General features: G+C 50.2%; 1 protein-coding gene across 1 annotated transcript in view; it reads right to left on the reverse strand.

Annotated features, from left to right (window-relative positions):
• PLXNA2 (plexin A2) overlaps positions 1 to 21,964 on the reverse strand; it is a 201,949-nt gene that overhangs the window by 99,613 nt on the left and 80,372 nt on the right. The window contains exon 4 of the mRNA XM_045536127.1: positions 7,327 to 7,461. Coding sequence (XP_045392083.1) covers positions 7,327 to 7,461 — 135 coding nt within the window. The remainder of the gene's footprint in view (positions 1 to 7,326; positions 7,462 to 21,964) is intronic.

Below are 21,964 nucleotides of genomic sequence, written 5' to 3' on the forward strand. Positions count from 1 at the left end.
CTTCATCCTTGGCCTCCCAGGAGACAGGATTCTGCCATTCCTTTGGGAAAGGCACTCATGTGAGCACGCGCAGCTCTTGGGCCACACTGGGGTCCCCGGTCCTTAACCAGAAACACATGTGCATCAAAGGCTTGGATTGAAAGTGACACATTTTAAAACAAAAGTGCAGCAGCAATTCGCTTATCCTCACTTTCCTAATCCTCAAACTCTGTAATTCTCCCCAAAGTCCCTCAGGCTCAACTCTCGCCCCTGCCCCCTTGCATCCCCTCCCCCGTGGCTCAGCCCAGGCAGAAGGGAGGTCTCCTGTTACTGAGACTTCGCCCGCCTTGTAAAAATACACCTTGGCATGCTCCGCCTGCGCCCCGGGAAGTCTTATCGCCTGGACTAAACAAATGTGCACAATCAAAATAACAGTCTGAGATGTCAAAATAAATGAGCAGGGGACATCTGGAAGTGCGGTTCCACATGTTTTTTCTTTCCCTTCCCCAAGGTCTGTAGGTGCCGGAGGGGCCTGGCAGTTCAGTAGCATTGGCTGCAGGTAGAAGACTTACTACCCCGTGCATCACAATAGCCCCTTTGAAAGGAGTTCTTGCTTTTGGCCCAAGATCCAGGTTAGTACTTGATAGGAAACCAGAATTAGTTCTCGGGTGAAGCCTGTTGGATGCTGCTGAAGGTCATGCTAGAGGGCTGGCCTGTCCTTCTATCCTGTCCCCGTGCAGGGGCAGGGTCTTCAACCAATGCAGGAAACTTCTGCATTTAAGACTTTCAGGGGAGGGTGGCTTTAACCTTTCAAAATAATTTTTGTTTCTGATAACTCCAGGCCAAAGTTCTCTTTGCCCCAGCTCTCCTAAAATACTTAAGCCAGGGGTTGTTAAAAAAGCCAGTCTCCTGTATTCCCTGGGGATGAGGTCCCATTGCTCTGCATACTGAAGCTGGGTCACCGGGGAGACCCACTTCTGGGCAGCTGACACAGTACTGCTGCAGGAAGAGTGCCCAGAGAGCCCTTGCATGCCCTGGGTGGGGCAATGGCCAGGCAGTGGGACCCTGCTCCTGTTGGATTCCTGCAGAGGATGCCCAGAAGCACTCTCAGGGCTCACAGGCATTTGATGTGGGCCTCACTTGGGACTTACACATCCTTCAGCAAATCAACAACAAGCTTTAACGCTACTGGGGCTTCCCCACGCGTTCTGGGAAACCAAGCCAGTTCTGATGGCTCTGGAGCTGGGTGCTCGGTGGGGTATAATGAGGACAGCCGCAGCTAAACGGGATGCCCTCTTGGCCTCATCTTCCTCATCTGGGGTCAGAATGCGTGATCTCTGCAGTCCTCACTGGCTCTGATGCTCTGTGGTTCCATGACCCTGGCAGACGAGGAAACGTGTATTTCTCTCGTCCAAGCCTTGGTCCTTAAAGTGTGCTCACGGAGCACACGCATCAGAATCCCATGGGTGGTGGGCAGCAGAGTGATGAAGAGGCAAGTGGAAGAGACAGCTGACTGTGTGACAGCCAAGGCCAACTCATAAAAAGGCAATGTGGGTTCTACCTTGTTTGTGGGGGTGCTCATTCTTGGCGGCCTGAGCTGCCATATGCTCAGGAGGTCTGACTGTCTTGGATGCCACCATGCTGTAAGGAGGCCCAATACACATGGAGAGGCCTTGTCTAAGGTGCTATGGCCAACAGTCCCAGCTGATCCCAGATCCTAGTTCCCAGATGGCAGTTATGTGGGAGGAGAAACTTCCAGACGATTCTAGCCCCTAGTCATGCTAGTCACTCCCAGCCATTCACGTCATCCCTGCAGACGTTGTAGATCAGAGATGAGCTATCTTTGGTGCACCCTATCTGAATCCCTGACTTACACAGTCTGTGAGCATAATAATTTGTTTTAATACTCCTAAATTTGAGGGTGGTTTGTTACACGGCAATAAATAACCAGAACAGTATGCCAACTATTGACACACGTAGAGCACTCAGAACTGGGGTCTGAGCATTCGCTACCTGGAGAATGGCAGCCTCATCTTTTGCAGTGAACTTGAGACTTGGGTCCACACATGCAGCTGTACGGGGCCCAGAGGGCTTGGGGGATGACCAGGGCTCAGGGTCCCTCTCCCTTTGCTCCACAGATGCCTGCTATACTGGCCTCCTGGGCCTCACACGTGGGCCAGTGGCTGCCTCTGAGTGTACTGAAGGGAGCGGGACTGTTTAGTCTGCTGGGCACATTCCTGGATTTTTAAAATAAATAGCAGATTATGAGCAACTCAGCCCAGTGCTGTCATCTGGCCAGGACAGGGGCGTCTGAGGCACCCCTGGAGAGGGAGCAGCAGGAATGGTAGGTCGGAGGCCACTGCCTGAAAGTGGGAGCTCTGTCCCAGCCGTAATTTATAGTGGAGATGTTTCTAGCCCTTTATGAGGCCCCAGGAAGTTCTAATACTACTAATAACAATGATAATACCAGCACTTATCGAAAGCACTGACTGTGCGTCATGGCATTAGGCAATTTATGTATATTCTCCCAATCCTTACAATAGTTAATATTGTCAGGCTCATTATACAGATGAAGAAGCTGAGGCTTAGAGAAGTTAAGTGACTTTCTCTCAAAACTATATAGCTAATACGTGGCCGTGGAAGGGAGGTCGGTCTGACTCCCATGCCAGCTCTTAACAACTATGCCATTTTGCCTCCAATCATTGACACAGAGAGTAGAATTCACGCCCCCCACCCACTCCACACACACACCCTCTCGCCAGCCCTCCAGCTGCTCCTAAGGCCCTTCCAGCCTGCACACAGCCATTCTCCACCGTGAGTCCCTTTCCCATTTCACCCTTCGCTGGATCATTTTATGCCTCTATTCCCTCTGCTAATTCAAACTAATTAAAGTATAAAATGGAATAATTGCTTCCATCCCCATACTCTTTTCCCATCCACCCTGAGTATAGTTATATTCCCTTTATGGGAGTGGCCGGCCTGACAAGTTGGGTGGAAACTGGGGCTATCAAGTTTCTTTTCATCTCGTTGCTTGGTTTTTCACTTGGCTCGTAGCCTGATTTCCCCTGGACTCACTGTCTGACTTCCATTAGACACCGAGGATATGGGAGTAACTTGCATTCACGCCCATAACATGTGCTGAGTCACTGCTGATGAAGCTGGGGCAGACTTTGCAGGTCCTCTCCATGGAGCACCCGGGCAATTAACAGAATTGGGGAATCAGTAACCAAATTTTCCCCTGGGACCGGCCAGTCGTAGATCTATTAACAGCACATTAATATTGACTTGTTAGGCAGTGACACTAATGACCCAACACTTCTTACTAGTCCTATTTCTTAATTACATTTAATTAATTAATTGAGAGAAAGAGAGAGAGAGAGAGAGGAGAGACAGAGAACACATAAGTGCTATATTGGATATATTGGATTGTTCTAGCTCTGTGGGGAGATGAAAACCTCTGAAAGCAGAATGTGAGACCAGGACTTGGTTCTCCTCTAGCGGGGTGTTCTCTCTGTCATGGCCCTGAGGATATTACAGGTACCATGTTTGGAGGGAAGGGCAGAGGAACAGAGAGACAAGGGCTGGGGACAGGGTGGAAGGCAGGGATGACAGTGGGCAGCCCAGAGATTTGTTAACAAGAGAAGTGGGAAGCCCCATTCCCACGATGACTTATAAGGTCTTAGAATTTTTTGAGAACTACAAAATCTTAAATCACTGCCTCAAAGAGGAATATAGACAGTCCCAAACTTCTGATGGTGCGACTTATGAGTTTTGACTGTAAGATGGTTTAAAAGCGATACACATTTAGTACAAATCACACTTCGAGTACCCACACAACCATTCTGCTTTTCATCTTCAGTACAGTCTTCAATAAATTGCATGAGATATTCAACCCTTAATTATAAAATTGGCTTTGTGTTGGAGGATTTTGCCTAAATATAGGCTTCTGTGTTCTGAGCATGTTTGGGGTAGGTGAGGCTAAGCTATGATATTCAGTAGGTTAGGTACAGTGAACACACATTCAACTCACAATATTTTCAACTTACGATGGGTTTATGTGGATGGAACTCCACTGTAAGTCGAGGAGCATCTGCACACTTACCCATAACCAAACCAGCATTCTTACTCTCTCTAGAGTCTTCACCCTTCAGGAAAGAAGCTCATCTGAGCACACATAGCCTCACAAATCTCCCCTTCAGAAAGTTCTTCTTTTGGTCTAACCTCAAGCCCATTGTATGATACTTTGAGTGTTATCTTCTGGAGAGAGAGAAGAGTCCCAAGTCTCTCTAAATCTGAAAGTTAGAATTATCATTTCCAACTTTAAAGGTGGGGAAATGAAGTCCCTGAGGAGTAGAGGGCCCGGCTCAGCCAGGGAGTCAGAGGCGGGGCCAGGCTGAGAACACAGGCCTCCTGGGGCCTCTGGGTGGGCCCGGTGCCCCCTATTCTCCTCCTCATCAATACTCACAGGCTACACTCCCGAGTAACAGAATCGTAACGTGTGAGAGCTAGAAGAGACCTTATGGAATCTCAGCGACCCGTGTTTATGTGGCGTGTGAGGCAGTATAAAAAGAAATTCCCATTTATTGTCTCAGCTGAGCCTCACATTGACCTTGTGTGAGATGCACTGAGGTTAAGTGACTTGTCCAAGGCCACTCAAATACATGGAATGGGGGGATGGGAGCCAAATCGGAGCTTCAGACTCCAGAGATAAACCTGTTATCTGATGCAACTTCTCTACTCTGTAAAGGAGGAACTGAAACTGGGAGAGGGTCACACTACTAATTATAGCAAAAGCTGGACTAGCACCCAGGACATCTGACTTCATTTTACTGATTGTTCGCCTGCCACACAGTCAACTGCTTCCTGTACGAGACCTCTCTGTCTGGGAACACTCAACTCACAGCCGGCCTCAGACAGATGGGCCTTCTGAGCTGTTCTTGGCCCTCATCCCTGGACCCAGCTCCCGGTGAAGTCACCTGGCTACCTATTTCTATGTAATTTACGGCTCTCCAGGTGACAGGCCTCAGAGCTCCATCACAAATCCCCGTAGACTCTGCCTCCTGACTGCAGCTCCTCCTGGTACAGGGAGCTCCCCCTGCTAATATCTCACTTGAGCAGAGACAGCCCTGTGGCATTAAAAAACCCAAATTCTTCCTGTATCGGCTCATTGTGTCTGTCTGCTGCTAAAGCCCTCTGGTGCCAACGGTAACAAGAACTGGGCGCCTGAAGCAGAAGAGACGGTATCAGACATGGATCCAGGAGGTCACTATGTTCCCTGAAGCCCACTCATCAGCCCCCAGCCCTGGCCCAGCCCCTCTTCTTTGGCCACATTTTGAAGCATCCCATTTGAGAAAGAGACACAAAGCCAAAAGATGTGCCATGGTGCCTTCTAAGTTCCACTAAGGTCTCAGTGGTCACTTCTCTTTTTCCACTTCACTGGGCTCAGAGAACCCAAGAAAGAGCTCTTACCTAGAGCTACCTGTCTGGTCGTCAGCTATACACAGTGTCTCTCAACAATATCCCAGCAAATGTGGGTCTGTTCAGTCCCTCTCATCATCCTTTCATCCACCTACATAGGTTGCCGTCTACCCATCCGTCCTTCTCTCTGCCATCTGGGTCTGGAATGGTGTTCACCAAATGTTAACACGGTGTTTACATTTTGGGTAGTGAGATTTGGTGACTTGTTACTATTTTCTTTCTTGTATGTTATTGCTTGAATTTGTATGGTGAGCCTCTTCCATTTTTATTAAATTTTTGTGTGTCTTAAAAACAAAGAATAGGAAGAAAACGCAGAACATTCATAGAATTCAATTTGCAGTTTTGGAGATATCTGGGCATATGTCCCTCTTCCCTGTTATTAATAGGTTGTAATCAACTTAAGGACAGTGACCAAGTCCCATTCATTGTGATGATTTCCCAGTACTTAGTTCCTAGGAAATATGTGCCCAGTAACAGTTCTCCTTAGGCCACTAACTGTTGTACTGGAATAAGAGGCCAGAGTTTCTTTCCAGGACTGTTGTACCCACTCTCATTTAGTCACAGCCTCCTCCAGCTCCACCAAGTTCCCATCTGGACCTGTTTATGCCTCCACTGCAGAGGCCACATGAAAGAAGGTGCAGAAGACAGGTGGGTTCAAGAGGATCTGGGTGTAATTTGCATGCAATTAGCATATGATTTGTGTCATCTATGCTCCAGAAGTAATTTTCAAGTTAGAACTGCATCACTGCTTCCCTTAATGCCAGCGTGTGCCCACTCACCTCTTCCTTCCTCCTTCCGCCCATCCCTCATCCTCTAACTCAGACTCCTTACATTCAGAAAGCAAGGAGGTAAAGAGAGCTCTGGGAAGGGTGACACGGATGAAGGATGCCTGGACTCCTTGCAGGACATTCTGAGAATGACACAGGAGCCGGGAGGCGCCTTGCGGATGCTGGCAGGTGCTCCAGCCCCACCAGCATCCTTCTCCAGCCTAAGTCAGCATCCTCAGCTGCTGAGACAGACTCACTATTCTTTTTCTCCACCTTCAGCCTTTATCTTACTTACCCTGTTCAGAAACATGACAAGACCACTGCTGCTGCTGAGCCACAGTGAACCCACTGACCGAGTGAATGAATGCAGCAGCAGCCCCAGCTGAGGTCTGTGCTTAGCTTTCTGGATCTCCATTGATCTCACGGGTCCCCTCCTGTCTCCCCTGCTTCTCTCTCCCGTCACCGTGGCTCTCTCTGCATTTGCCCTCTCTCTGCTCACGCACATTCAGAGGAAATACAGTCTGGGGGAATGACGCTGCATTGGTCTGAGAGGGTGGAGAACTTGCCCAGTTCTTACCCAGCAGAGGGCAGAGGTCAAGTTCACGGGGATCCCCATCTCCACAGGCATAGTTTCAGCTTCCCAGAGCTGACCAGCTTCCATCCTGCACCAGTCTAAGACTCAGGCTAAGATTTTTATCTCCTTTTGGGGCCCTATCTCGGGTCTGCCTCTCCCAGGAGTGGGCCCAGCCTGGAGGCCTGGATTATTTACACCTCTTTGGCTCCCTTGAGCAGCAGACTCTGTGGGCCCGAGAGCAGTAAATCTACCTCCTAATCACACCAAGCTGCTCCGTGCAGTCTGGCCCGTTCTTGCAGAGCTGTTCATCAACTCGCTGAGACAGGGGCTGTGGCCTAGAGAGAAGCCTCCGGGAAGTGGCTGGCCCCCGACTGCTTCTTCCTGGCTCCCTGCAAAAGCCTACGAGGACTCTGCCTCTCTCAGGACCCCTATGCTGTGAGACAGAGGTCTCTCTTGTGAGACTGAACAGCATCTGAACAGAGGTGACAGAGCATCGGAGGTTTCCTGGAGTTTGGTGTCAGCACTTACCTGCCTTTCAGACATGACATAGAGGAAGCGCTGATCAATGGAGAAGGCCATGTCCCGGAGGATGGGGCTCCCGTCTTTGAGCACGGAGACCATCTCGTACTGGACCCCACCATGGGGAGGACCATCGGCCCGAATCTGCAAGAGAATCACGGATGTCCTTAGCACCTGCATTCAGAGTCCCCTGTGGGCTGCCTGCCTCCGCTGGAGCAGGGAGATTATGGAAGACAACAGCTGGCCCCCCAGTTGCTACTCCATACACAGAACTGCCACTTATCTCAAACAGCCCCGTTTCTACTGAGAGGAAGCCTTTCCCAAGCAGTCTGAGTGCTCTGGGTCTGGGATTTCTGGTTTATTTGTGTGGGCATATGCCCTTAGGAATGATATTGAATATCCCTATGTGGTTATTCTTGTGTGTGTCTACATATATTTACAGTGATGTATTTATGTGATGTATGTGACATGTGTGCACGTGAGTGTGTGCTTGTGTACTCTCCTTTGCGGTTGGGGTGGGGGAATCGTCATCTGTACACAGTGTCCCCGCCTGTAGCAGGTGCAGGGCAATGGTGGACAATTACACAAACCATCAAAAAGCTGGTCATGAAGAGATTCAAGATTTTCAGATCTCAGGAAGCTCTTTCTGTCCTCAGAATGAGGACATGCCCTGTCTGCAAATGAACCCTGTGAGATGCGGCGAGCCAGGAATCCGGCTTAGACCCAGGAAAGTGAGTCAGAACGGACTCGGAAGCCATCTAGTCCAGGGCTGCTCAGCCTCGGCTGCACATTAGAATCATCTGGGGAGTTTTAAAAAATATGAATGCCAGGGCTAGATCTATTAATCAGAATCTCTGTGGGTGGGGCCCAGACATCTTCTTCGGGGTTAAAAGCTCCCCAGGTGAATTTAATGAGCAGCCAGGGTCAGGAAGCAGCGATGTGGTCCAGCAGTTCTCAAACCAGCATGTCCTCAGAATCACCCAGAGGGCTTGGTCAAGTGCACTGCTGGGTCCACCCCCAGAATTTCTGAGTCAGTGGGACGAGGCCTGAGAATGCACATTTCTTACAAGTTCCCGGGTGATGCTGATGCTATCGGTCCAATGGTTTGAGAAGTGTGAATCCAGGCTAACCCCTATATTGCATACTGACCTCAAAGGAAAGAGGTTCCTAAGGTCATACAGAAAGTGGGCAAGAGCCCTTGATTTGGATGTGTCACACCCCCAGTTTCTTGTTTCCAGTGTGGCAGCTGACTGTTGACCAATGCTCACTACTCCAGACTGTTTTCTTTGTCCTCTCCCATCTACATGCCCTCTGGCTCAAGCCCCACCTCCTCCATGAAGCCTTCCCCAATCTCTCTAATGGCTAATTAATTGTTCCCACTTTGATGCCTTTTATTTTTAACCAGACATTTTGTCCTAGGATTATAATCAATTGATTTGCTCATTGTATATGTACTAGCTAACATGTATTGACTACCAACTTGAATTGTTCTCTAATTGCTTCAGATGTACGTAAGTCCTGTCAACATTTTGAAGGCACAGCTATGTTTTCCATTTATCTTATAACCCTCTGAGGACTAGCAGGGGCTGGGAACATAGCTGGGGATGGATAAAAGGGAATGCTTGAGAAACGCGTGTTGCAAGAATGTGAACTGTGCACCAACTGATAGCGAATCCTGGACTCTTTAGGGCTGAATCAAAGTGAGGCTAAAAGACATTTTCTTTGCAACATTTTTAGATTAAGTCTCCTCCTCCCTCAAGTCCTTTGGATTCTCTCTCGTACTCCTAACCATCTCCTCCTCTTCCCATCCCTCCCACCACACCGAGAGTCCTGAGGACAAGGCACCATGACTTATTCATCCTCATCTCCAAGCTCGGTACCTGATGTCACAGTAAATGTGTAAGGATGGATGAACGGGTGCATTTTGAGGTCTTACTGGCCGAGTGGAGATGGACAACAGCATTATTTATTGCAGAATTGGGGGAGTGGGACCAGGACTTCTGTTCCTAATTCTCTACCCTCCTGAGAAGTTGCATAGTTGAGGGCCCGAGACAGGGCACGGGCTGTACCTGTCAGGTCGGGCTGGATGAGGGGTGGGCGGGAAGCAGACCATAAGCCCATGGTAGGGTGGGAGGCTGGCCCTGGAGTTCTCAGTGGCAGACACAGCAGCTTCCTCCCTGAGGCCCTTGTGCCTCGACCCCAGGGTTGGAAACAGCGGGGCAGGGCCTACAGGCTGGGATACTGTGTTCTCCTCTTCACCTGCTTTGGCAGGTAACTCAGGGGGCTCTGGGCTTGAAGTTGAGGAGGTAGCTTCAGTGGAACCAAGTAACCTCTTCTCAGCCATCCTAGCCCTAGTCACTCCCCTTGTGGGCTGGCCTCTTCTCATTCCCCTGAGCTCCATGCTTGCCCTTTTCCCCCTTTTCTATCCAGCTAGTTGGCTTCCTGCTGTCCAAAGCTGTTGCCTTGTCTTCTGTCACTAAAGCCCCTCCTCCCAGGGATGGGGTCAGGGGTCATTCTCATAGGGTAGAAGGAGACTCCAGGAGTCAACGATGATGTTATGGGGCTGAGGCTACCACCCTCCACCCGGAGCAATTCTGATTATGGGATTCAAGCAGAAGGAAAAGCAAGGATCTCTATCTAGGAAACTACCCTGCAATTGAAAAGCCTCCCCTTAACGTTCAAAGCCCAATTCTCTTTTTAGGGGGACAGATGCAAATTTCTGTGAGACCCTTACAGAAATGTTTTGGCCTTTAGTCACAAAAGTTCTTGGGCCATTGCAGGAGGCAGAGGGAAGATGTGATTGCCGTGACTTCTGCTTGGTTTGGCCTCACTTCTGTGTTTCCATAAAATGAGAGGTTCAGGCTCTGCTTCTTGTCTGAGTTGGAACCATACCCTATCTCTGAAGGGAACATGTCTCAGAGCCTTTCCCACCCTGCCTGTGACAGCCGCTCCTCTCCGGGGAGACTTAAGTCTTCTTAAGGCACTGGCTCAGCCCTGGGAGCTGCAGAACCAGCCCCTCCCTCAGGCTTGGCCCAGAGTTAACCAGGAGGCTGGTTAACTCCCTGCCAGCTGGAGCCATGCTCTTGCCAGCCTGGGCACTGGTGTGGACCCCAGACAGGCCAGGACACAAATGCAGAAGGGAGAATGAACACTCAGGTCCAGCCCCTGTGGTCCCTAGGACCAGACAGCACTCACCGTCAGATCAGAGCTGGGATCGAACCAAAGACAACGTGTCATCCCATGCTCTGCTGCCTTCAGTTAGGACCAGGCCCAACCATTCACTTTTGACTGAATCAGAGACTTAATCAGGAGGGTTTTATTTTTTCCCTGTCTGCAGCCTCAATCTTTTAATACACCAGTTGAAGCCAGAATCAAACCTACATAACTCTCAAACGTCAGAGCTAAAACCAAATGAGAACAGAAAATGGTGTCGGTGCTGAACCTGAACTAAGCTCTCCTACTTCATTCGGTCTAAATCCCTGGAAAGAAGGGCAGTATTGGCCAAGGAATCTGCGGCTCCCTACTCACCCCATAATCCGTGCTGTCTGCCCTGAGCTTGGGTAACCCTCTAAGATACCTGCAGGGGCCAGAGAAGATGGAGAATGGAGGCCCGGGGGCCAGAGGGTCAAGGAGAACGAGGCGGGGCAGGGGCTGGCAGGCAGGAGGCGGGAGGGCAACGGGGCAGAGGCCTTTCCCCTCCCTTGGTCCCCTTTGCTCCCTCTGGGCAACACACCAGCATGGGCAGAGTATAGGTCCAGGACTCAGGCATCCTGCGTGTCCCTTCTGACTCCATTCTTACCTGGGCTTGGGTTCTGCCTAAGGGCACACTTGCAGGTGAGCTGTCCCTGGGAGCCTGTTTTCCTCTCTGAACAACAGGAAGAAGCTATCGGCTCAATGCACCCCACGGAGAATCACAGACTTGCAAAAACTGTCGGAGCGGCAAGGGCTTTGGAGCTCCTCTTGTCTAAGCCCTGCATTGTCTGAGCGGGAGCTGGTGTGAGCCCCAGTCCCCCCGGTGTGTGGCGGGGGAAAGCACGTGGCTGACGGAAAGAAGGCCCTGGGAGTGGCTGGGGAGAAGGGTCCCACTGCGGTCCAAGCTGTGACTCCCCCTCTTTCTCTGTCTTGGATAGAAAGTTTGGAGTTTCAAAGTTGCCCTCCAGCCTTGCCAGACGTAGGATATGTAGTGGTGAGGGGACAGGTAAGGAGTCCCAAAACACAAGCCCACTGCTTGAGTCTGTTCTAGGTTGTCCCACACAGTGACAGCTCTCTTCAGCTTTTAAGGCTGTGTCTTCAAGGCCAGGCTTCAATGACCACAAGGACAATAACAAACTGAAATAGGCCATGAATCCAGTCCAAGCCCAGGCTGCACAAGTCCCAATGTCCAGCCAGGCAGTGGAGGAACCTAGAGATAGGGCAGAAGAGGGAGGTGACAGGGACCTTGGAATGAGTCACTTGGGTGTGTTTTTCCAGTTTGGCTCCTCATCTCCTGGGGAGGGCTTTACCCCAATGAATATGCAGAAACTACTGGGGCCATTTTGCTTGGACAAGGCTCAGAAGGCAGGTAGCACAAGGACAGTCTGCTACAGAAGGTGGTGACAGTTTTTATTGAGTGCCTAAACTATTGCACAAGGAGATTTAGGCTGCTCTAGTGAGAATTCCTGTTATGAAGAGACTTGACTACAGAATGGATGGCCACAGGAGACTGTAGTCTCCTTCTCAGGAGGATTTTAAACCCAGGATAATCTCTTTTGCCTCGTGGCCAAATGTGGCCCTGCCCAGAAGGCAGTGGGAAAGACTCGGTGAATTTTCAAAGGGCCCTATTCCCCTAAAGAATTTCATGATGGCTACCACTTACGCAGTTTTTACAGTGTGCTTGACTCTGTTAGGAGCATGTAACACAAACTAACTCACTTAATCCTTACAAGTACCTTGAGGTAAACACTATTATTATTTCCATTTTACAGGTAAGAAATCTGAGGCACAGGGAAGTCAGGCAACTTTCCCAAGGCCACACAGCAGAAGAGCTGCATCACTGGGATTCGCACACAGAGCCCAGATTCTCAGCCACTTTGTGACACTCTTAAGAGAACAGACTAACGGGCCAATGTAGCTGATCTGTGCAGCAGAACAAAGTAGATGGGTCGACTGAACGTCTAAACACTCTTCGTACCCACTCTTCCTCCTTCAGACCCCCGAGGTCAAAGTGGGACTATCACCTGTTTCCCGGGGGCAACAATAAACTCAGAACCTAATGTTGAGGGGCCTTAAACTCAGTTTATCAGGGCTGCCTTCGGGGCAGGAGCGTGCGAGGTAAGATTCAGGGGAGATTTACTGTCTGGTGTTCCATGAGTATGAAATAGTAACCTTATTAGTATCTTTCCTTTAAATCACAGCTATGTCTGTACAGAAATTAATGATGTCCTCTTTACTTGAACATCCAATTCAAATCAGCATATCCAATTAACTCACCTGCAGTCCCCTGCAAATGCCTTTTCCTGCGCATCAATTTCTTTTCTAGTTAGCCCTAAATTATGGAGCCCCTACTTGGGATTCAGTACTCTAATATCGCTTTATTAGTAGTAGTAGTTGTTGTAGCAGTAATAGTGTGTGTGTGTGTGTGTGTGTGTGTGTGTGTATATATATGTGTGTGTGTGTATATATATATATATATATTTTTTTTTTTTTTTGCAAGAGCTGAGGAAGAGCAGGAGAATCAGGAATCTTCTTTCCTCTTGGCAGGAAAGAGATTGGTTTGAGAGGCATCACCACACTGGGGGGAGGCACTACATCATGTCTGGAGGGCTGGGATCTAATCCCAATTTTCTCATTAATTGGCTGTGTGACTTCAGGCAAGTCACTTCACTTGTTTATGTAATAGTTTCTGTAGCTGCCAAATAAGGGTAGTAATTCTCATCCTTCCTAGCTGAAAAAGGATATTGTGAAAATGAAGTAAGTTATAGCTCTATGAATTTCAATACTGTCCAATATTCAATTATTACGTGCCTACCATGAGCTAAGCCTGCAGGAAGAGCTGGGGACACTGTGATAAATGATCCAGGATCCCTTCAGGAAGCCTGGGCATGAGCAAATGGACAATTCAATTCTTACAGTCTTTTTTTTTTTAGGGTCTTGATATGTTGCCCAGGCTAGTCTTGAATTCCTGGGCTCAAGCAATCGTCCTGTCTCGGCCTCCTGAGTAGCAAGAACCACAGGTGCGTGCCACTGTGCCTGGTTTAAGTCTCCACAAACACACAGGTCAGCCCTGTGAGAGGAGAATGGCATGGGATCCAGGGAGACAAGCCTGGGGGTGGGGCAGCAGCGCACCTGGCCTGAAGGAGGCCCTGAGGGGAAGGCTTCCTGGAGGAGGCAATGCCTAAGCTGAAGGCATGGGCGGAAATGTGAATTCTTCGGAAAATGTAAAGTGCAATGTGAAAATAAAGGTATTATTGTTATGTCTGGGCCCAGATTTCTTGGAAACTTGGTCTCTCAGACCTGAGTGCTTGGAGAAGATGAGACTTTTGATACGGAGTTATTGAGGGCTCAACAGTAATTGCAGCAGGTCTCATCACTTTATATCCTAAAATTCACTTTTGAAGGGGCCTTTCTCACTTGGTTCTAGCTCTGTTTGCGTCAGGACTCTGGCCTTGTGGTGTATGAATGTATGTGCCGCATGTGAATGTGCGTGTGGTTTGTGTGTATGCATGTGGTATGTGTTTGGTGTATGTTGTGTGTGCATATGTGTGTTACGTGCATGTGTGTTGTGGGTGGGCGTATGTATGTCTGTGCATGGTGTGTATATGTATGTGTGCATGTGTGTGGTGTGTGTGCATGTGTGTGGTGTGTCCATGTGTGTGTGGTGTGTTTATGTGTGTGGTGTGTGTTATATGCTGTGTGTGGTATGTGCTCATGTGTATAGTGTGTGCCTGTGTGTGTGGTAGTACTTGTGTGCATGTGTATGGTGTGTGTGTATGTTTGTGTGATGTGCATATATGCATGGTATGTATGTGTGTGTGGTGTGTGTATCTGCATGGTGTGTACATGTGTGTGTGTGCTGTGTGCTCATGTGTATGGTGCGTGCCTGTGTGTGTGACGTGTGTGGTATGTGTACATGCATGTCTGGCACGTGTATATGCATGGTATGTACGTGTGTGTATGTGTATGATGTGTGTATATGCATGGTGTGTGTGTGTGTGGTGTGTATGCGTGTTGCAAGGGCACGGTGTCGTGTGTGTGTGTGTGTCTGCACGTTCAGACCTTTAAAGGGGAAGGGTGGCGAAGGGCTGGCGCTGCCCGTATTGAGCCGTGAGCGAGTTAATGAGCGAGTGTATCTGCAGCTGTGCAGTTAGTGCTGCGAGAGCGAGGATTCAAGCTGAAGTTTATTTTTGTAGAGCTTCATGACCCGAATTATTTATAGATTGAAGTCTTTGGTAAATTCCGTCTCTGAGATTCTTCCTCCCTCTATCCTGTACGTACATTGACACATGCACACACACACACACACAAACACACACAGAGGCGGCAGCAGCAACTTCCAGGGTGCCTGTCGTTGGCCCTGCCTTCCGAGCTGTGCAAACCTTAACTAAGCCTGCAGAGTCACAGCTCAGCGGGCCGAGGCTCCCTGGAGGATAGCCGGGAGCCTGGCCCTAAATGCTCGGATAATTGGAGGGGGCGCAGGAGCCTGGAAAACTTGGCCGGTGGGTTGCACTGAGCCAGGAGAGGAGAGGAATAGGGGAAACAGGGCCAAGGGTCTTTCCTGTCCTTTAAGAGGAAGAAGGTGGCTAAGATGTGCTAGGCTTAGAGAATTCCTCTATTTCCACCCTAAACACACACACACACCCTCCCCCTGACACGCAGATGCTTCCAGCACTGGTCCCCAGCGAGCTGTCGGTCAATCACCGGGGCTTTGACACTGCAGATTGACATTTCCATGTATAATTACTTCTATTTCTGTGCATGTTACGCATCTGCCCTAGATGTTCAATTGAGAATGGGTGGGGCTAGCAGAGGGGTGCCTGGGGCTAGAGATTCCTGAATTTCAGGGGGCCAGGCCATGGAGGTCTTTCTCCTGGAATGCAGGGAGGAGTGCCCAGAGGAACCACTTGTTCCCTGGACTTCTGCCTCTTGGGACAGTCTAAGAATTAATAGCCTAGCTAGTGAGGACAGTGAAGGCAGTGAATATTTATTGACCACTTACTATGAGAACGCTGTGTTCACAGGTTAGGTGGGAGAGAGTGGGTGGGGGAGCTCCAGAGGCCAGTTTTCCTTATCCAAATGTGGCTTCCCTGCTCCTCATCAGCAGAGGGAGGATGAGGATGGCTTGGCACCCCTCATGCACACTGCTCATGGTACTGAGAGGAGTGGCCTCTGCTCCACACCTTCCTATGACCAATGACAGACTGCACTTCACAAAGGCACAGAAAGCCCCATCCCCAGGACTTCTCCGTTTACCACTGAGGAGCGAGTGACATGAAGACCTAGAAGCAACAAGAATCCAGATCTCTTGTTCTGCATCTGTCAGAGATGGTTTTGAACTCCGAGGACAGGGAAGGGACAAGAGCTTATGAGAGGTGAATGATGTCGGGTGATTCAGGAACACAGGGCTGACGCCTTAGCCCAGCCCCACCTCTAAACACTGTTCCAGCCCTAGGCTCTAGGCTCAGGCAGGTCAGGAGGCTCCAGGAAAAAGACAAGGCTGCCAGGGCCAGAGGAAGCACTCGATTGTTCTGGGAAACAATAAGATAAACACAGCAAGGGACAGCCGAAGCATTAAGCAGCTCTAGATGAAATCAAATCACGCAGCAGCAAAGCAATAATTCACACGGAGCGCACGGAGTTGGGAGTGGGGAGCTAGGGGGGTGGTAGGAGGAATTAATAAAGAATAATGAGGAACTTCTGCCAAATCTGAATCTTTGTTTACCCAAAGTTCTGGAAATGTGGGGCACTCAGAATCTCCATTCAAGGCACTGCACACGGTTCCTTCCCTGGGGATGTCCTGCTTGTTTTCAGGAAAGAATCAAACTTCTTAGGCTTTTTGAACTGGGAATGATTTAGAGCCACGCTTTAGGGTCCATGTGGAGGGCAGTGCAGCCTCTCTGAGCCAGCTCTGTGGGTAGAATGGATGGCATTAGGGACACAGACAGGCAGGTTCACTGCCTTAGAAATGCCCCATCTCACTCCCCAAAAGGGGCAGGAAAAAGAAACCAGCACTTCCTGGGACTGATATACACGGGGCTTTCAAATAGCTTCTCTCTCTTTCTTAATTTAGTTTGACATATTTATTGAGCATCTATTCTATGTCAGTTGGTATGCAAAAGGCTGGGGATATAAAATGAATAATCTCAAAAACTCTACGAGGTGGGCCTCCCCATCTTACAGACTAAGACATGTGAAGTGTCTGCAGCAGGATCACACGGCTAGAAAGTGGCAGAGGGAAAGTCAGAGCCGGTCTGTCTGATGCGAAGCCCATCTGTGCTCTTTCTCTTTCACGCTGCCTCCCTGCAGGGCCTCGGTTTTCCCTGGGTCAAGCCGGAGGACGATGCCTGCACTGGGACTAGAAACTACATCTGAAAAGTGCTGGGTGCCCTGGAGCTAAGTCCTGGGGAACAGAATAGAATCCTACAGCTGTCTCCCCCAGTGTGACAAAGAAGGCCACCTGCAGTCTGGGGGGAAAAAAAAAAAAGCAAAGGGTGGGGGGTGTTTAAGAGGGTTATTACTCTCTTTAATTAACTCATTCTTTTCAATGGCCTAAGATTGCCCTGCCTTTTATAATGTGGGACAGTAATCTTTGCCTTCATTACCGCCCAGAACGGCATTTGCAGCTGTAGGGATGAGAAGGGATGTCTGCAGCTCTGAGTACCCCTATCTGACACCGGGCTTGCGCCTGAACATAGGAGACTCCCTGAGAATTTAAAAGGAGAAGTCATTTAAAAAGCTCACGTGGCAGGTGTATACCAGGGTAGAAGACGCAGGGTAACTGAGAGAAACGGAGCACACGTCCACGCCACTGATCTCTCTTCCCCTTGCTAGCGGCTGGGTCTGAGTCTTTGCTGCCTCTTATCTGTGCTACTGCAATAACCCGGGAAATCTCCCTGCCTCCAGCATATTTCTGCTCTAATCTATTCTACCAAGCACTGCCAGATTAATCTTCTTAAAACACTTGTTTGATCCTGCCTTTTCTGTATGCAAAATCCTTAAATTTCAGGTGTTTGTAATTTTCTTTCTCTTGCTTATCTCGGTCTCCTAATTTTTTTTGTGATGAACATACACTACTTTTGGAATATTGAAAAAAAGGAAATCATTGCATGCATTCATGCACATACACCACACCTTTAATCAACCCCTTTGATAATTTAGAAAAGTTCACACTTCTCAGTTTGTTATTCAAGGGTTGAGCTAACACGGCCATTTCACCATTTTCCAATTATGTCCCCAGCTTTTCGGTCTTCACGACTTTACTTGACAATTTGTTCTATTTCCTAGATCCTAATGATCCTTCAAGGCCTAACCTGAATGCCGCCTCCTCCATGAAGCCTGCACTGATCCCTCCTTTGAACTTCCATAGTTACTTGTGAATATATGCAGTTATCTTTCCTAAGATTATTAAGTTCCTAGGGAAGAGTTATGCTTTGCACAGCTTTATGTGCCTTACAGCACTCAGTACTACTGTGCACATAGTAGGCTCTCAATAAACATGCTAACGGAATGGACAAATCCTTGTTGCTGAGACCAGGCAGGAGTGGAACATTACTCACAGCTCACATTTATTTAACACCGATTATCCTTAGACATCATGCTAACGGCTTTGTGCACATTTTCTCATTTAATCCTCGTAACAGCCTGAGGAGGTAGGCGCTACTGTGATCTCCATGTTAGGGATGAGAAACTGAGGCATAGTGGGGTGGGGGACTTCCCCAAGGTCACGGTGCTAGCAGGGAAAAGAGCCAGGATCTGAACTCGGTTGGGGCTTCATCTTTCTAGGCCTCTGTTTTCCCATCTCTAGAGGAAAAATGGGTAGGGAAAGAGGGACTCTTGCTCCACGCCACCCCACCTGCCCCAAATCTTCTGGAATCTGACACGTAAACACGCTATATACATTTGCTTCTGTTGAGATGATCCGTCTGGCTCCCCGGTGGACCGGTAAGAGCTGCTAAGGGGAAAGCAGTATCCACACTCAAGGTGCTGCTTTGGAAAGAACTCCAGGGTCACTAGGCGGGAGCCCTGTTGGCTCAAAGGCGGGCAGAAAGCCAGGGTTGAGGTCACGAAGACGGGGTCAGAGTTGGGGTCTGAGCAACAGTGTGAGAACAGAAGGGTGAAGAAAAGTGAAATCAGAAAGCCCCCATCTCGTGCAGCCCCCAGCAGCCAGCCCAGGGGCGCCCTGTGAGCTCTGGTCTGTCTGGCTGCCTGGCAGGGCCCACGGGCAGAACACGCAGCTGGGGGAGGGTCTAGCTCTTCTAAAAGATTCTGTCTGAGTAGCTGTCGCCCTCACACCTTTCCCCATCTCCCCTCCCAGGAGAGGGGCTTTAATAATGAGCTGCTTCGTGACAACAGACCCCTAATTAAGTCATCGCTATTCTTCTGGGGCCAGAGAGTTCTAGAGAAGGTGGAGAGGGGAGCAGGGATCATCTGGATCTGCCAGGGATGCCCGCCTCGCCCCCTGCCGTCACCGCTCAGAGACCCTTCCCGGTCCCCTTGTTCTCGCTGGCTGGACACCTGCTTGTCCTCGACGCCCACCCCTTTTTGCTCCGACGGCCCACAGCTGCCGGGCAGAGTGCCACCTCGCAGACCCTGCCGGTGCTGGCTACAGTCCAGCAGGTGCCCGCGTCTCGCCGGGGAGGGCAGGGAGGGAAGCAGGGCTTGGCCTCGTGGGGAACCAACTTTGTCCTGCCTTCTCCCTGGGCATTAGCGGAACATCTGACGGGCTCAGCAGTGGGTGAGCGCAGTGCAGCCCCCACTCGGCTCCTCAGGCCTCCCCTAATCCTCCCGACCCCTGAGAGGTTTCCGCCACCCGGGATGCTGTGCTCCTGGACCTGGACAGCCACATGGCTGCGCCCAAGGAGTGGCCGCAGAGGACGTGAGTCTATAACCAGGGCTGAGCTAGCTGTCCTAGGGACAACACGTAACAAAATAACCTTTGAAAATCCCCCCACTCCCAAAGCCAGGTGGCACTGAGAGGCAACAGGGCTCACAGATTGCACAGGTCTCGTCTAGATCTGCCAAGGCCCCCGGTTCCAGCTTCCCTTCCGACAGGTGCTGGCCGTCCGGTCAAGGCTGACATTTTAGCTCTCTGGGGCGGAGGCCACACGGGGCACTCAGCTGAGGCAGTTAATTCTCACTTTCCTCATCTACAAAACTGGTAAAAACAAGATGCCAGCGTGACAAGGCTGCGGCGGGAACAATGACATACGGAACGTGAAAGCATTCGGGAAACTGGAAAAGGGTGCGTGAAGGGTTGATTTATCTGCGATCCATAGACTTGGATGGGGCCAGACAGAGGAGGAAAATCAGGCAGGGTGGGAATTCTGCAGGGGCCCACGGGGCCATTGGTCCCCCTCCCCCAACCCTGCTCTGTCTGGAGGAGGAGGAGGAGGAGGAGGAGGAGGAGGAGGAGGAGGAGGAGGAGGAGGAGGAGGAAGAAGAAGAGGAGGAGGAGGAGGAGGTGGTGGAGGGAGCAGCAGGTGCCCAGGGCAGGAGCCCTTTGCAAAGGCGGGAGCTCGCAGCCTGCTGGGGAAGGCGAGGTGGCCTCTCTCTGCACAGGGAGGGGCGGCGTGGCTGGGGAGGGACACAGAGGGCTGAGGCCACTGGCAGAAAGGATGGCAGCATTCTGACTCAGACCCTTTTCACTCTGTGAAAAAGAGAATAGCGAGGGGGAGGCTCCAGTCCTTCACCCACAGAGAGACGGCAGCTCAGGGCAAACCTGCCCACTTCTAATCTGCTCCTTAGAAAGCGCTGGAAGGAGCTACAGCGCAGCTTTTGTGTAAAGTACTAAAGCACCCCCCTCTGCCCCTCCCACACCCCCACTCCTCTGGCTTCTTTTTCTCTTAAAAGAGCGCTCCATCTCTCCAGGGACTGGAATCATTAACTGAACAGCACTTTGCCTCTCACAGCTTTTGACAATTTGGCAGTGAGTTGGAAAGTACTAGAGAAGCTGCAAAGAAGCAGGGGGGAGGGTGGGGCGGAGGGGGTGTGTCTGAGGACCGGCCTGGTGCGAGCTTGGCCCTGGGCCCAACACCTGGCTGCCCGGAGCTGCCCCTCCCCCCTGCCCAGCTCTGTGGCTCAGGGGATGCCGGGTCCCAGTGCCGGGTCCCAGTGTTGGAAGGTGCGGTGGGGTGGGCAGGGGAGCATCACATCGCTTCCCATCCTCACTCCCTTTTGTTGTCGCCTGGAGGCTGCCTGGGGCCGGCTGACAACCAATCTGGACAAGGGAATCCCTCCAGGAGAGGTGGGAGTTAGTGCCCCTCATTCTACCTGACCCTGGAACCTCCTGTGACAGGCAGTGAAGGGGCACCTGACGGGTGAAGTGTGGGTAACCCCAGGGGCTGGGTAAGGAGGGATGGGCCTAAATTATGACCTTCCAGGGCAGCAAAATCCAAGTCCTGGGCATCTCCTAAGAGGGGAGGAAGGTTGAGAGAAAGAAGGCTCACGGATCTCCCAGTCGAGTTGTGGTACAGACACATCAAAGGCAGAGAGAACTCTGGGGCCCCCGAGACGACCTATGCTGGAATATCTCCAGAAATGGCTTCAGACAGTCCTGACCACTAGGAAGCAAACGACTTGGAGGGATGTGTCAGAAGAGGCGACAGGTCCTCAGCCTCCCAGGAGAGGATGGGAGAACTCTCGCTCTTCCCTCTGTGCCTTCTCACAGCTTCTCGGCCCACACTAAGGACCGAAACTTATTCGATCATCCTGGAGTGGAAGGGTAGTTACCAACTACGGAGCACATACTATGCGTTGGATACGGCATCAGGCACCTAACGCAAACTATCTACTTTAATCCTCCAAACCCATATCACTGATGAAGCAACTGGGGCTCAGAGAGGTTAGGTGGCTTGTCTTAGGTCACACAGCCAGCTAGCAGTAGAGAGGGGTTTGAACATGAGTCAGTCTGATTATAAAATCTCTTATTAATCCATTTGCCTCTCTAAAATACACTCACCTTTGTCTTGTGTATAATGTTAACATCTTCCTGGCTGTCATTTTAATGTTCTTATTCTGCTGCCTGAGCTCCTATCTAAGTGCCAACATAAATTATAAATTCCCAGAGGTAGAAGTTGAATCTATATAGTTCATATTATTCAACTTTTAGCAGAGTGCCAAGCACAACAGGGTGCTTAAAAAATTGCGTTCTATCCTCGAATCAAGTGAGAGCTCCAGAAAGCCACAAACATGGACCACAAAAGCTTAACCAGCCGCTTCCCTTTCCTTCATGGCCTCATGCGCTTGTCTTTTACTGTTTGTTACTGCATCAGAGTGACTCATAGGACGCTGACTGTTGCATGGATGTCCCAGCCTGGCACTTTATCAGGACTTAATATCAGAAACTGCCACATGAAAGAAGCCTCTGATTTTGATGTCAAACTCGCGTCCTGGTTTCTGTACACGATCTCACGTGATAAATCACTTATAGAATGTAATGTCTGGAAATTGTCCT

The sequence above is a fragment of the Lemur catta genome, chromosome 23, assembly GCF_020740605.2.
Source record: "Lemur catta isolate mLemCat1 chromosome 23, mLemCat1.pri, whole genome shotgun sequence".
Taxonomy (NCBI): Eukaryota; Metazoa; Chordata; class Mammalia; order Primates; family Lemuridae; genus Lemur; species Lemur catta.